Here is a 15080-nt window from a genome sequence, read left to right on the forward strand (position 1 = left end):
AAACTCTTTAAGTTCTTTCTGTGCAAACTTCAAAAACGCGAACCTGTGAGAACGCCGATGGCGTGCACATGCGTATTATGAGTTCAGTCTATAGGTGTGTGCGTTTGAATATATGTGCGCAGGCGTGTAGTCCTTCCCTACATCCCTCAACAAACTACACTGTCACTGTCTGGCCTTAAAATTAATAATACAGAATTTTTATCGCTTCCACGGAATTATCCCAACAGCGCTGTATCTGCGAATCAGAGCGAATCAGAGCTTTATCTGCGAATCAGAGCGAATCAGAGCATGGAACCCATGAAACCATCCAGGGATGCTTGTGACTGGCCTGTACCTGGTCCGTTCGTTTTGAAAGCCAAGGAAGTGTTTCCGGGCCAGATCTGCAGGAGGTACCAAACACCCGGATTCAGTCCCTGCAGCTGATAGAAGGCCTGCGTGGAGTTCACCTGCTCCGACTCTTCCCACTGACCACCGTCTACCACACACACACACACACACACACACACACACACACACACACACACACACACACACACACACACACACACACACACACACACACGCAACATCATCACTGCTGAGTTCAGCTTCATTTGGCTTCATTTGTTCTCATGTTTGCTGCGTCATCATTCCTGTTCAGCTTTGAGACTAATTAAATTCAGACATTCAAATAGTGCAAATGGCTTCACCCTTTTAGTCCCATCTGGATTACATGTGCCATTAAAAAGGTTTTTTTTTTTTTTTTGACAAGATAGTTTCTTAGTAGTACTCTGGGAGCTATAAAAAGGTCATTATTGATTAGCTAATTGTGAACTACTGCATTAAACTGATTAATAAATTAGTAAGTAATAGCACTCAGAGTTTCTTGTTAGTGTAACATTGATCCACTGTAAGTTTGCAGAACCCACGTGCAGTTTAATATTATTCAGAAACAAGGTCAAACATAAAACAAAAACATGGAGCTTATCAACAGTGGTTACACAAAACAATACTCGAGAAAGACACATGGCAAACATGAGGGCTTAAATGCACACAAGGACTAATGACTGAACAAGACACATCTGTAAACATGATAGACAATTAACCAATGACAACATGAGATAAGAGACTAGGGAATCACATGACTGACATGAAACATTAACTAAAAACCAGAACTACCCGTGACAGTTAGTTACTACTACTAATATTGCGTTACTTGTTTGTTCCTGTGTAGTTATTCATTAATGACAGTACAGTGTTTTAAGTGTTACCGTAAAGATATATATATATATATATATATATATATATATATATATATATATATATATATATATATATATATATATATTAAATAAATGTGTATACATTTTAGATGCTATCATTATGTTTATATAGTAGGTTTCAGTGTTTGTTCGAATATGCAAAAATAAACTATGCAAAAATAAAAACCATTTATGATTACTCTATCATCGCTAATGTTTGATGATGGTTCAACAACTTAAACCCCCGTTTATGATATGATGATAGTATGACAGAGGGAAGACACATGTTTTCAGGATAAGTAGATCAAAAGATCTGTCTAAACCTTGATCAAACTCTCACCACTTTTTTGGCTGTAACGGAATCTAAAGGCAAAGTTACGATGCCTGTCCCCTGGCACCCAGCTGAGGTTGACCGATGTTTCTCCCGCAGTCATGTTGATCACAGATGGTGGTTCTGCGGAGGGAACGTGTAGATAAGACTTGACAAATATTATATTGTGTCCTGATAGTACAAAGTCAAGTCAAGTCACCTTCAATTATATGGCGCTTTTAACAATGTAGATTGTTTCAAAGCAGCTTTACAGTGATAATAGGAAATTAAAGTAACAGAGATTGTTTAGGCTTTACAGCAGCTCTAGAATAAAGTTATTGTCCAGCTAAAGTTAGTTTTGATTGATTCACTTCCAAACAATGAGAAGGCTGAAATGTTAGCTGTGCAGTTTCACCTCCGTCCAACAAGGTGGCGCCCTGCTTTATGATGGGCTCCCCGTCTCCAGCGGTGTTGCGCGCTCTAAGGTAGAAGAGGTAGTGGCTCTGAGGATCCAGATTCTTCACGGTGTACTCAGTAACAGCGGGCAGATCGATGCTCTCCACCAGCCGTGGACTCGAGCTTCCAGACACAACTGAACAAACAACACCCTACATTAGGCTTCCCTTTGAACAGGTTTATAAAGGTGTTCATCAATGACCAATAACTCTTTCTTTAAAAATAATGAATACAAAGGGTGATTTTAACAAAGTACCTGCCAAATAGTGAGCCATTTTTAACCAACATATTTAGATACCTCACCAGTTGGTCTTCTAGTCAAACTACAGTTAATACCTCTGATTTCAGCCTGTACACTCACAACCATATCTCCAAAATGAAGAAGACACTTCAGAGTCTGTAGTACTTATCAGTTTAAGCTAAATGCCATCCGTTTGTAACATACTAACTCAGTTGCATAGCTGGGCATCATCAGTCACACTGCCCTGGTGTTAAACTAACACTGCTCGGTGTTTATATGGGAACCACCAGCAGGGTGTTAACAGTAACACTGAAGCAGTGTTAGAGTTAATGAGATAATTAAGTGATTAATTGAGTGATGATTGAGCATTGAAGACACCTGATGATAACGAGCAGAATCACTGAAGAAAAGAGAAACAAGAACTACAACTGACTTCAGACACAGCCTTAGACGAAATCCACTGAAGAGCAAAGAAGACATTAAAGATCTCAGCAGAGGAGGATTACACAACTCCACAAACAGCATTACCAGCTTCACTTATTACCAACTAGTTATTGAGAATTAATAGAGGTGTAGTAGATGTTGATGTTTTATTAGAAATAATAGGTGTTGTAATAATGTTTCCTTTAGTTGGTCAGTTTGACTTGGCTTTTTTGTGCAAGTTTGTGGTCTTTGTAACAGTGTTTACCAAAACACAAACTTTGTTACATAGGTGATATAGTTTGAAACATCATGAAGTAGAATGATTCACTAATAATAATAATAATAATAATAAACTTTATTTTATATAGCGCCTTTAAAAGTAGCATCTCAAAGCGCTTTACATAAAAATATGAAATTAAAAGGTACACATAACAGTGCAAACAGTAAAAAACTGACCACACAAAAAATAAAAAATAAATCAATACAAAAACAAGCATAATAATGACATGAATCACACAAACGCTACCCTAAAAAAGTAAGTTTTAAGGGATGATTTAAAAACACTAAGGGATTCTGCATTCCTAATCTCAGAGGGCAGGGAATTCCACAATTTAGGAGCCAAAGAAGAAAAAGCCCGATCACCCATAGTTTTTAGCCGTGTTGTTTGGACAGTTAGAAGACCAGCTTCAGAGGAGCGTAGAGCACGTGTAGGAGTGTATCTCATCACTGACCAAAAATAGTGTTTTGTTATTAATAGATTGTCACCAATGAAAATTTCTTGACACAGATCAAACATTCTGAGTTGTGATTTATAAATATATTGTGTGGAAAATTATTTTAGACACACACAGACATCAAGAATTAGCATATGAATCTCAACAATGGTGACATGCTTCATGCAGCAATGCATGCTGGGAGCCACCATATTCAAAAACTAATGGCTCCCAGCATTCATTGCAGCATGTCACCATTGTTGAGATTCATAAGTCTTCATGTTAGTGAGTCTAAAAAATATATTGTCTTCTTTTCTTGCAATATATTTAGAAGTTAAAATTCAGAATGTTTGAAAAAAAGTATTTATGGTAAAAATCTATTTATAACAAGTAACCTCTTTTGAGAACATTTTTCTTTATGATGATGAAGTATATATATCACCTGATCATCTTTATTTAAGGTCTCCTTTGTAATAAATTATGTGTTTTGTTAAACACTGTTACAACTAACATAAAACAAATATAAAGTCTCAAACTGCCCAACTACACGAAACACTGATCACCATAATGATGACCACATATTTTCAATAAAACATCAACATCTAAAACTCTGTTAATTCTCAAAAAGACCTTCTGTAGATGATTGACAGTAATAAGGTCAAACTGGTTTGTAATAAGACAGATCTCATGTGTTTTCAGTGGATTTCGTCTAAGGCTGTGTCTGGAAGTCCGTTGTAGTTCTTGTTTCTCTTTTCTTCAGTGATTCTGCTCGTTATCATCAGGTGTCTTCAATGCTCAATCATCACTCAATTAATCACTTAATTATCTCATTAACTCTAACACTGCTTCAGTGTTACTGTTAACACCCTGCTGGTGGTTCCCATATAAACACAGAGCAGTGTTAGTTTAACACCAGGGAATTAACAGTGTGTGTTCATGCTGTGAGCCCTGGTTTCTCAAGGTTTGTCTCCTCTAGAAGTCAGTATAATCTATCGAGAAGCTGTAACTGAAGCGCCTGTAGCACTGAATTATTCTCTGTAGAGCTGCTTTGCTGCTGACATTGAAGTTGTACTAGTAATGGCTAAAGTTGTGACTGTAAAGCTTATATATATTCAGGATATACAGTATATACTCAAATTGATGGACTCATAATGCAATAGCACAGAGTGTCTATAGATCGTTTGACCCACTCTCGAGGTGTTGCAGCAGGTATCCTGTGATCTCTCCGTTGGGTTTGTGTGGAGCTTCCCAGTGCAGCGTGACCTCTGTCTCGGACGGGCTCTCAAAGGTCAAGGATGAAATGGGTCCGGGAGCTAGATGCCGAGGAGCACACGTTCAGTTCATCTAAATCCACGTTCATAGAGGATCATTCCACATGCACTAAGAGAAGTGACCTTACCGCCCTCTGGAGTGCTGAAGTGATACGCCTTTGAATGCGGGCCTTCACCTCGGCTGTTGAAAGGTGCCACTGTCAGAGTATAGTTCGAGTAAAACTGCAAGTCGCTCACAACCTCCTCCACCTTGTGTCCAGGAACCTCAATCACTCTGTTCTTGTCCGATCGGGTTGCCAGGCCTCGTCGGCTGTGAGTTCTGGGGCCCTTCCTTCTCAGATGGATCTCAAGAGAAAAACAACGCAGGATCACACTTTATATTAGGTGGCCTTAACTACGATTTGATGCAATTTACTAATTATATACATACATGTTGGAGTATTCTAATATTACTTTTAAAGTTCTTGCATTTAATGAACAAGTGTAGTTACTCTGTTAACCCTTAACCGTAACCCAACCATCACCCTAAAGCCTAGCTCTAACCCCTATAACCCTAACCCACCCTAACCACCCTAACCCTAACCTAACCTCAAGCTCATCAGCATTAAATATGAGAATCTTCCAGAACAACATGTAGTTACACAGAAAATCATAGTCATGTAAGTGTTTTAGTTTTTTTTATGTTAATGCATAGAAGTTAAGGACACCTAAAGTAAAGTGCAACCGAACCCAGCTATGAGAATCAGCAGCCAAGTGCAGAAACTGGATTATGGTTTAAGATGGTGTACCTTATAGCCTAGCAAGAGTCCGCGGACAGATTCTGGTGTGACTGCACTCCATCTCACCAGGACCGCAGTCTTGTTCAGCTCCACGACGGACACTTGTGACGGCGCTTCCAGAGGTACTGAGAGAGATTGACAGAGCTGATCTTGAGTTTATTTGACATCAAAAGTAGCAATACAACACTGTTACAACTTCTTTGTCAAGGATAACACACTAAAGTTGCATAAACTTATTTCTATAAAATACTGTATTCAGAATCTGGATCAAAGCAGAGGTCATTTTACTGGTTTACTGTAAAGTTTACTGTCACAGTTTTTCCCAATTGTTTACACACTAAAATTAAAACTTGAAACACAATCATCAAAACCTGATGAACAACAAAGCCTCTAAAGTTTGACTTTTGGCGGTTTTGAATTTGATTGTGTGGGTAAAAAGGGTTTGGGCGGGTGGACAACATTTGGCCTAAATGTTATCTACATTTTAAATTCTAATTGGTTAAAAAACTAAATTAAGTGTGCATGTAGTCCATAAAATCAGTCATCATGACATTACTAAACACACGCGCCCATGCAGAGTCAGCTGGTGTTGGTGTTGATGTCACCGACGAGCACGCACTCTTAGCCAATCAGCGATCAGCAGGCAGACGCAACTGCCAAAGTGACATACTATACAGTAAGTTGTATCTACAGTAAAGAGTGAGATAGTGAGCAACTCTATAAACGTACACGTGGTGGAAGATATCGATGGTGAATTACTCTGAGAGGAGAGAGCACAGATCAATGACTTGAATTGAATATGGATGACTCCTGTCCATGGTCATGTGCACACTAGCCTAACCTGACACCTGCACCCTTTACAGCGTCCAGACTGCCCTCGACCCTGACGGCTGCTGCTCTAACGGGTTGAATGAGTCAGTGTTGACTGCTAAATTCTGCGTTATGTTCTGCAGTGTGTACTTCCAACGGTTAAAGTCATCGGTTCATTTCTTAATTGCCGTTTTGACAGTGTCCACCTGGACATTTTAGTCATATTTGCTAATTCTCCTTAACTATTTCCCTGTTTTGATCCGTTTTCCTGGATTTATTTTTTTATTTTATTTTATTCTTATTTTTTCGTTTTAAGGAGATAAAAATGGTGCTTATCAACCTGGAACGACATGGTAATAAAATTGTATCAAATTAATTTGAATTAAATACAGAAGTATTTTTAAACCCTAGTATCTATACTTCTACCTGAGGAATGAATGTTGTTTCAAAATACTTTTGACACCTCTGATTGCTGGTAGACAAATCTCTCTTCATATGACGTGTGTGTGTGTGTGTGTGTGTTCGTGTGTCTGTCATTTTGGTGTAAAAAACTATTTTGGAAAGTGATTAAAATAGTTTTGAATGCAGTGTTTGTAGAGTTTTGCGTTTGTGGTTTTGTGATTATGATTTTGGGAAAGTGGAACAAAGGTTCAGCAAACGTATGTAAATAATTGGGACAAACTGTAAGAGAGGATGTTGAGAATCCTCAGAAAGTAGGAACTGTATCTTTCTGATCAACACAAAACTGGCACTAATCAGCGTAAAGCAACCTGGACATTATGGAAATGCTGGGCTAAGATAAAGCAAAGCTAACGCAGCAGGCTTTCATGAACTCATCTAGATATTAGGAAACGCACAGTCTTCTCCCGAGTAGCCGCTCTTTGCAACTGGTTCTGGTCCGGCACCGAGGTCATTGGCTGCCTGAACTTTAATTTCAAAGGGGATGAAGGTCCCAGTGTCGTTCACGATGAACGGAGGATTTGAGACGCTGCTTTCCTTCCAGTGTAGATCTTCGTCTGAAGATTGACGCCAGTAGATCAGGTACTTAAAACCTGGTCCATTAAAATACTTTCGCTCCAGTTCCTTCCAAATGCAAGAAAGAAAACAAGATTAAACATGATCCAAATGTCAATCTTCTCTTCATCATGTGCAATATGGCTCTCTCTTTTGGAGAAGACTTTTCTCCAGTGCAAGATTGTTAATCACCTTCCATGTGATGACCATACTGTTTGGGTCAGTAGACACAGTCGTCACATTTTCTGGGTTCATTTCAGGTTCTGTGCACAAGAGAGATTGTTAATCCATAAAGCTTTCTTAACTCTTTCCCCGCCAGCGTTTTTGAAGAAGTTGCCAGAATTTTAATCATTTTCACAAAAATGTTCATGGCCCCCAGAATATTTTGTTGTATGAATATCTGAATATGCAATATATCAAAAGAAAGATAAAAAAATAATATATATATATATATATATATTCTTTATTTGATTTATATATATATATATATATATATATATATATATATATATATATATATATATATATATATATATATATATATATATATATTCTAGCTTCATGCATTCTTTTTTAAAACACTTGAATGTGGGTAATTTTCATTTTGCCAAAGACTCACAACTTTGATGGAGTAGATTGAGTCCATCAACACCTGATTTTTTATTTATATGCCGTTTAATGTTAATGATCGCGTTGTTTTACATATGCATCTGCTTACATATGATAACACTTGTTTCTGCATGTTTTTCGCCTGTGAGGCGGAGATTCAGAGCTCTTTCAGAAGATGTGTCATAGCGCCCCCTACAGTATAACAGTGAAAACACGGATTGCCGGACAACTCTATCAGTGGCAGGGAAAGAGTTACGATTAATAATCATAATTACAGAATTTCTCACAAGTGATAATGCTTAGAAACTGAAGGATTTTTCTTTGCTCCAAAATGCTCTCATGGCAATTCATGACTATTTTATGTTTTGGTGAATTGGTGGCTAATGCGTACAATCTCAATGCATATTTTCATATGATCTGCGTAAGATCTGGTTTGGTTTAGGGGTGAGGTCATGTCTCATACGACATTCATTCAAAATCCCCACTTTGTAAAATAGATTGGGTTGTAGCTTCCATTGCATTTTTCCATGTATGTCATGGAGTGTTCCAGAGCTCAGAGGATCTTACCGGCAGCTGGGGTGGTGTACGAGTGTGAGGGAGGACTGGGCTCGCTGCGGCCTATGGCATTGACAGCGCTGATCCGGAAGAGGTATGTGCTGTACGGCTGCAGATGGACCTCCAGGTGTTTGATGTCGTGAGGAACGGTCTTAAACTCCTCCCACCGGGAGGATCCGGCTGGATCCTGCTCCTCTTTCATCTCTAGAACATACTCTGGTGGACAACAGGGACGAAAGGCCACATAATCATAATGTAGCTGAATCATGAACAAAACATGATTTGAATCAGATCTTTTACTAAATTCACAAATTGAACAATGAATGTCTGCTGTCTAGAGTCTGGATGTTTTGTTCCTGAATAAGACAGAATGGATTCAAAAAAAGTTTTTTTCTGGAGCATTTGGAGTGTACTGAGGATTTGATCGACAGGGCCCTTAATGGCCAAAATAGAAAAAAATGAGAATCCACGAGATATTCTCTTTTGGACTAAAGCCCAGAGGGACGTACACAGCCAAAACCAGTGTAAAATTGCGACAGTGTTAATTTGACTCCACACTCAAGAGTGTTAAATTAACTCTGAAGCAGTGTTAAAGTTAATGAGATAATTAAGTGATTAATTGAGTGATGATTGAGCATTATTGAAGACACCTGATGTTAGCAAGCAGAATCACTGAAGGAGAAAATCACTATTTTATGGTGATCAGTGTTTGCTCTAGTTGGGCTCTTGACCCTTAAACTATTAACTTTAGATGTTGTTTTTCCGTCGCCTCCAGTCGCGTTCATATATAATTTATGTGAGCTTATTTTGTCCATTAGATCTAAAAAAGCCCATAGACCCTCTCCTCGGAGAGATCAGGACAGAAGTGGTTGAAAGTGGACAAATTAAAACACCAGTTACAACGGGAATGTGTCTCCCTCATCCACTTGTGATCCGACCAACCAAAACACATCTCATACCAGGTGTAAACAGAGCCTTGGTCCCTCGCCAGCCCGTCCCACACTGGTTAGTCTGAAAGTGTGTGTGGACTGTGCATACAGGGAGCCCACATAGCAACATTGTGACGGCCCAGATCCGGCCCACATCTGGCACATGTGGAAAGATGATCCGGCCCACATCTGGCACATGTGGAAAGATGATCCGGCCCACATCTGGCACTTGTGGAAAGATGATCCGGCCCACATCTGGCACATGTGGAAAGATGATCCGGCCCACATCTGGCACATGTGGAAAGATGATCCGGCCCACATCTGGCACATGTGGAAAGATGATCCGGCCCACATCTGGCACTTGTGGAAAGATGATCCGGCCCACATCTGGCACATGTGGAAAAATGATCCGGCCCAAATCTGGCACTTGTGGAAAGATGATCCGGCCCACATCTGGCACATGTGGAAAGATGATCCGGCCCACATCTGGCACATGTGGAAAGATGATCCGGCCCACATCTGGCACTTGTGGAAAGATGATCCGGCCCAAATCTGGCACTTGTGGAAAGATGATCCGGCCCACATCTGGCACATGTGGAAAGATGATCCGGCCCACATCTGGCACATGTGGAAAGATGATCCGGCCCACATCTGGCACATGTGGAAAAATGATCCGGCCCAAATCTGGCACTTGTGGAAAGATGATCCGGCCCACATCTGGCACATGTGGAAAGATGATCCGGCCCAAATCTGGCACTTGTGGAAAGATGATCCGGCCCACATCTGGCACATGTGGAAAGATGATCCGGCCCACATCTAGCACATGTGGAAAGATGATCCGGCCCACATCTGGCACTTGTGGAAAGATGATCCGGCCCACATCTGGCACATGTGGAATGATGATCCGGCTCACATCTGGCACATGTGGAAAGATGATCCGGCCCACATCTGGCACATGTGGAAAGATGATCCGGCCCACATCTGGCACATGTGGAAAGATGATCCGGCCCACATCTGGCACATGTGGAAAGATGATCTGGCCCACATCTGGCACATGTGGAAAGATGATCCGGCCCACATCTGGCACATGTGGAAAGATGATCCGGCCCACATCTGGCACTTGTGGAAAGATGATCCGGCCCACATGCAGCGTGGAATGACGGCCCTTGGACTCTTAAACTATTAACTTGAGATGTCGTTTGGCTGCTGTAACTGAGTTATGACTGCCAGATGAACAAAGAGAAAAAGTGACCAGGTGATGTTGGTTTTGACATAATCATTATTTGACCTGAATCACTGAACTCATTTAGAGCCTAATCTCTGATTTATATTTATATTGTTGATTACATAATCACAGTGATTCTACACCATTAGATCCAGAATTTTCTAAATTATCCAAAGAATTACTTTTAAGTAGTTATGATAAAATAAAATAAAAACTTTTGTTTAGGCACACACAGATATCAAGATTCAGTGTATGAATCTTAACAATGGAGACAAACAGAATATTCAATTAGGAAAAGGAAATTACTAAGATGATTCAGATCATAATTTATTCATACCGCAATGCATGATGGGAGCCATGAATGAGTTTTGATTGGTGGCACCCAGAATGCACTGCAACATGCTTTATTATTGTCACTATTGTTGAGATTCACAGGCTGATTGATGTCTGTGTTCATAAGAAAAATACTTTTTAAAGTCTTTTGATCAGAAAAACTTTTAAGAAATATTTTTGATTATAATGTAAATGCAGAAAATCATATGCTTTAGAATCACAGGCTGCTGAAATCAACAAGGTAAACCTGACTCTCTAAATGAGTTCAGGTCAAACGATGATTATGTCAAAGCATAACCAACATCATCTGATCACCTTTTCTCTTTGTTCATCTGGCAGTCATAACTCAGTTTAAGGGTCAAGAGCCCAACTAAAGCAAACACTGATCACCATAATGGTGACGTACATTTGTGATTTTCTCCTTCAGTGATTCTGCTTGTTAACATCAGGTGTCTTCAATAATGATCAACCATCACTCAATTAATCACTTAATTATCTCATTAACTTTAACACTGCTTCAGTGTTCATTTAACACTCAATTTAACACTTTAACACTCTTGACTTTAACTATAGTTCAGTAAAAGTCTCTGATGAGAAGTGCACAGGAGTTTTCTCAGTGGATGTATAAGAGGTTCAGATTTCATATTAAACCCATACCTTCCTACAAACATTAAGAAATTACTGTCACTGTAAGATTTTTACAATAAGACAGAGATAAAAAAAAAAGAACCTCAAGCCTTAGAACTTTCAGTTTAACTTTATTTCTATGGTGATGGTGATGACGAACTCTCATTGGTAGACTGTACTGTTCAGGTCCAGGTTAGTAGAGTAAGTTGACATGTATATTTACATTTATTTCTTTCGCATGTGTATTTATTGGTGTATAGATGTCTATATTGTATATTGTACATTATTTATTATAATGTATATGGTGCTGTGAGTTATTGTGCGCACACTAGAGGTGTAATTTGTAAGTGCAAATTGTCTTTGTCCATTGTGTCATGACTGCTATGTTGTTTGGAACCGCACCTAAGAATTTCACCTACTGTTGCACTTGTGTATATGGTTGTGTGACAATAAAGTGATTTGATTTGATTTGATTTGATTTGATTTGATTTGCAATATAGTTACTTATAGCCAGTAGGATGTCTTTAAGTGAACCATCGAAATAAAGTGTTATTGACCTTTCTAATGATTTATAGTTTGTCAAGATTAAATAAATACAATAAAACATAGGAAGGGGTCAGTGGTGGGCTATTATGAAAATAGTCAATGATTTGATAATAATTACCAGATACGGGACTGTTGTTGTCAGCGCCTGGCATCCAGGAGAGGGTGACGCTACGGTCCATCTTCTCAGACAACTCCAGCGAGTGAGGAGAAGCAGGTTTATCTGAGGAGCGTCAAACACATGAATGTGCTTCAGAAGCAATGACATGTAAAGCCGCATGTCTAACTGGAGGAGACAGACTCACCCTGTACGGTGATGGAGCCCGTGGCGCTGTCGGAGTCGAGTTTAGTGCTGATCTCACAGCTGTAGGTTCCTGAGTCCTTCATTTGAACATCGGTCACTTTCAGAGAGCCATCTGGGTATCCAGTGTACCTGCAACCATGTGGGAAACGCAAACATTAAACACCAGCAAAGCCACCAAAATATGGAATTCATCCATGCAATGCAATGCACACAACTTCACGAGTTCCTTTGCCCATATAATCCTTAAGCTAATAAGGTTAAGCGTATTAGGCTTGCTGTCCGCAGTGGAAGCAGCTTCATCTCGAGCTCAGATACACCCCCCAGTGGGACTGCTAATGCTTGGATGAGGAGTATGGTAGCGAGATGCCTAAATTATATTGGTGGAGTTGGGGAGGTGGAGCAATGCCAGAACAGCTGCTGCCGGAGCCAGGTGAGCGAGCGGCTGCTTATATGATCCGGCAGTTAACTGAAGATTAGATGGGGACACTCCTCCCGAAATTACATTGTGAACTTCACATATGACAATCTGGTTTTACCAACACTGCATTGAAGCTATTGCTGTATGCATGGACGTCAGTTTGGTTTGAAATTCGGAAGTGCATTTTCAGAAGTGCTGGGTACAATGACGCATTCATTTTTTTTCTCTTTCGCGCAGGTCATGTTTTGAAAGACGATGTCCTGTAGCTTACTAATGTTAATAAATAAAAATGTATACAAAAATGTGATGATGTCCGACTCGTTTTATTAAGAAGAAAGCCTTAAGTTTTCAAAAAGCATTAGACATATGACCCACTATTCTGGGTCATATGTCCATGTCCAACATAAGTACCATGTTGACAATATGACATGACATGGTTTAATGTACCTAAACAATGATTACCAAATTTCTCTCTCATATTGATCCTCATAACCACTGAAAACGGTCAAAAAATCGAACCAAAAGTCAAATTATTATAGACGTAATCTGACATTAAGCGTTTCTGCCTCACATTTTCAGCGGAGCGGCTGCGGGTTGACTCCCCACGGTTAAAAAAAAAAGCTTTACGTGGTTTATTGTACCTAAACAACGATCACCAAATTTCTCTCTCATATTGCTCCTCATAATCACTGAAAACTGTCAAAAAAAAAAGTAAAAAAAAAAGTGGTGGGTACAAACTGACTCATGACGAAATCTGGTGGGTGCACGCGTACCCACCGTCCCCACAGAAATCGACGCCTATGGCTGTATGCAACGTTTAGATATTCATGGGATTGTTTTGATCACTTAGTAGACAATGGGCAATAAAATGGCAAGACAATAGATACAGTACAATTAAAGGCACAATATGTAGTTTTTCGCCGCTAGAGGTCACCTATTCAAAACAAAGGCGTAGCTTGAGATTGAGCGCGGAATCATGGGAGTTGTTGTCTTCATCTCACAGCTGGTGGAAAAGAATCCGACGGAACTTGGGCAGAAATAATATTCATGAAGAGATTATTAACATTACTGTAGTATGAAGCAGAGCCGGGCCGAGTGCGGTGGAGTGGGACGAGGCCGCTGGAGAGATTTCTCAAGAGCAGCAGAACTTTATCATGTCGCCGCTTCCGCTTCTTACGGTCAAGAGTATGTGAAGTAACGCAGCGCTGTTTTATCATTACATTTGTCTGTTGAAAATGATGTTATAACGTCTGTGCATTCGCTCGGCGGCTGCTGAGAGACACTTGTTGCACACTGCAGTGAGCGAGATCGATATTAGAATATCATATTAATAAATCCTGGATGGCTTGTGTTGCTAAATGGCATGCAATTCATTTTAAAAATTGTATGTTGGGGAAAATGCTGCATTACTGTTACTAAAAATAAAGCTGGATCTGATTATTTTATGTTAGCCACTAGACAAAATAGTGTTTTTCTCTAAGGCATGGTAAAAACATGATACTCGCGGAAAATTCAAATAATAAGATTAACAGTGTTGAGCTATATAACAATACGTTTTTTGTCTATAAATGTTATTTTTATCCAGAAATTTTACATATTGTACCATTAAATGAATGCAAATAATAATGACTACATTTAAATGTCTTTTACACAATATTTTACTCAAAACGAAGAAAAAAGAACAGAATCAACAGAAAATGTACACTATCAGTTGACGAGGTTGGTAGATTTTAGATACAAATAAGCTCAAATCTTGTGTTTACTTGTTATCAGATGTATCGATCTTGCGTCCGTCCATCTTCCACTGAACTGTGGGTTCTTTTAACTCGTGGTCCACTGTATATTTGCACTGTAAAACAGCATCATTTCCACGTACAACATGGAGATCCTGGGGAGGGTCTACAATCTTAGTTCTGTCTGGAGACATGAAAAGACATTCATGACTCATTTTACTTCCATAATGCGACACAATTCCATATAAGAGATGTGGGTCAGGAATGGATCATGTGGTGAGAAATGTATGTTTGTGAATGTGAGTTAGCAACAGGTTTCTTAAGGACTACTTCCCTCCCTGTGGAACCATCTCCATGCATTACAAATCTATTGTTATTTGCTTTTGTTGCCGTAACCTATTACTTTAACATTAACCGACTCTAAATTAATGCACAAACTATTGCCAGTAATGTAGAAAAAGGCTTCATCTACAACAGTAGCCAACCCACATAGCAACATTGTGACTGGCCCACATCTGGCCCACATGTGGAAAGATGATCCGGCCC

At 39.5% G+C, this 15080-nt stretch overlaps 1 protein-coding gene across 2 annotated transcripts in view; it reads right to left on the minus strand.

Annotated features, from left to right (window-relative positions):
- The window catches only part of l1camb (L1 cell adhesion molecule, paralog b), a 77395-nt gene that overhangs the window by 15386 nt on the left and 46929 nt on the right, over positions 1-15080 (minus strand). For both annotated transcript variants that reach the window (XM_079848760.1, XM_079848759.1), the window contains 12 exons: positions 14565-14718; positions 12385-12512; positions 12201-12302; positions 8435-8638; positions 7451-7521; positions 7102-7327; positions 5444-5559; positions 4784-5000; positions 4575-4697; positions 1967-2143; positions 1582-1695; positions 335-475 (listed from right to left, as the gene is read on the minus strand). In XM_079848760.1, the coding sequence (XP_079704886.1) occupies positions 335-475; positions 1582-1695; positions 1967-2143; positions 4575-4697; positions 4784-5000; positions 5444-5559; positions 7102-7327; positions 7451-7521; positions 8435-8638; positions 12201-12302; positions 12385-12512; positions 14565-14718 (1773 nt within the window). The remainder of the gene's footprint in view (positions 1-334; positions 476-1581; positions 1696-1966; positions 2144-4574; positions 4698-4783; positions 5001-5443; positions 5560-7101; positions 7328-7450; positions 7522-8434; positions 8639-12200; positions 12303-12384; positions 12513-14564; positions 14719-15080) is intronic.

The sequence above is a fragment of the Squalius cephalus genome, assembly GCF_949319135.1.
Source record: "Squalius cephalus genome assembly, chromosome: 18".
In the NCBI taxonomy this organism is placed as follows: domain Eukaryota; kingdom Metazoa; phylum Chordata; class Actinopteri; order Cypriniformes; family Leuciscidae; genus Squalius; species Squalius cephalus.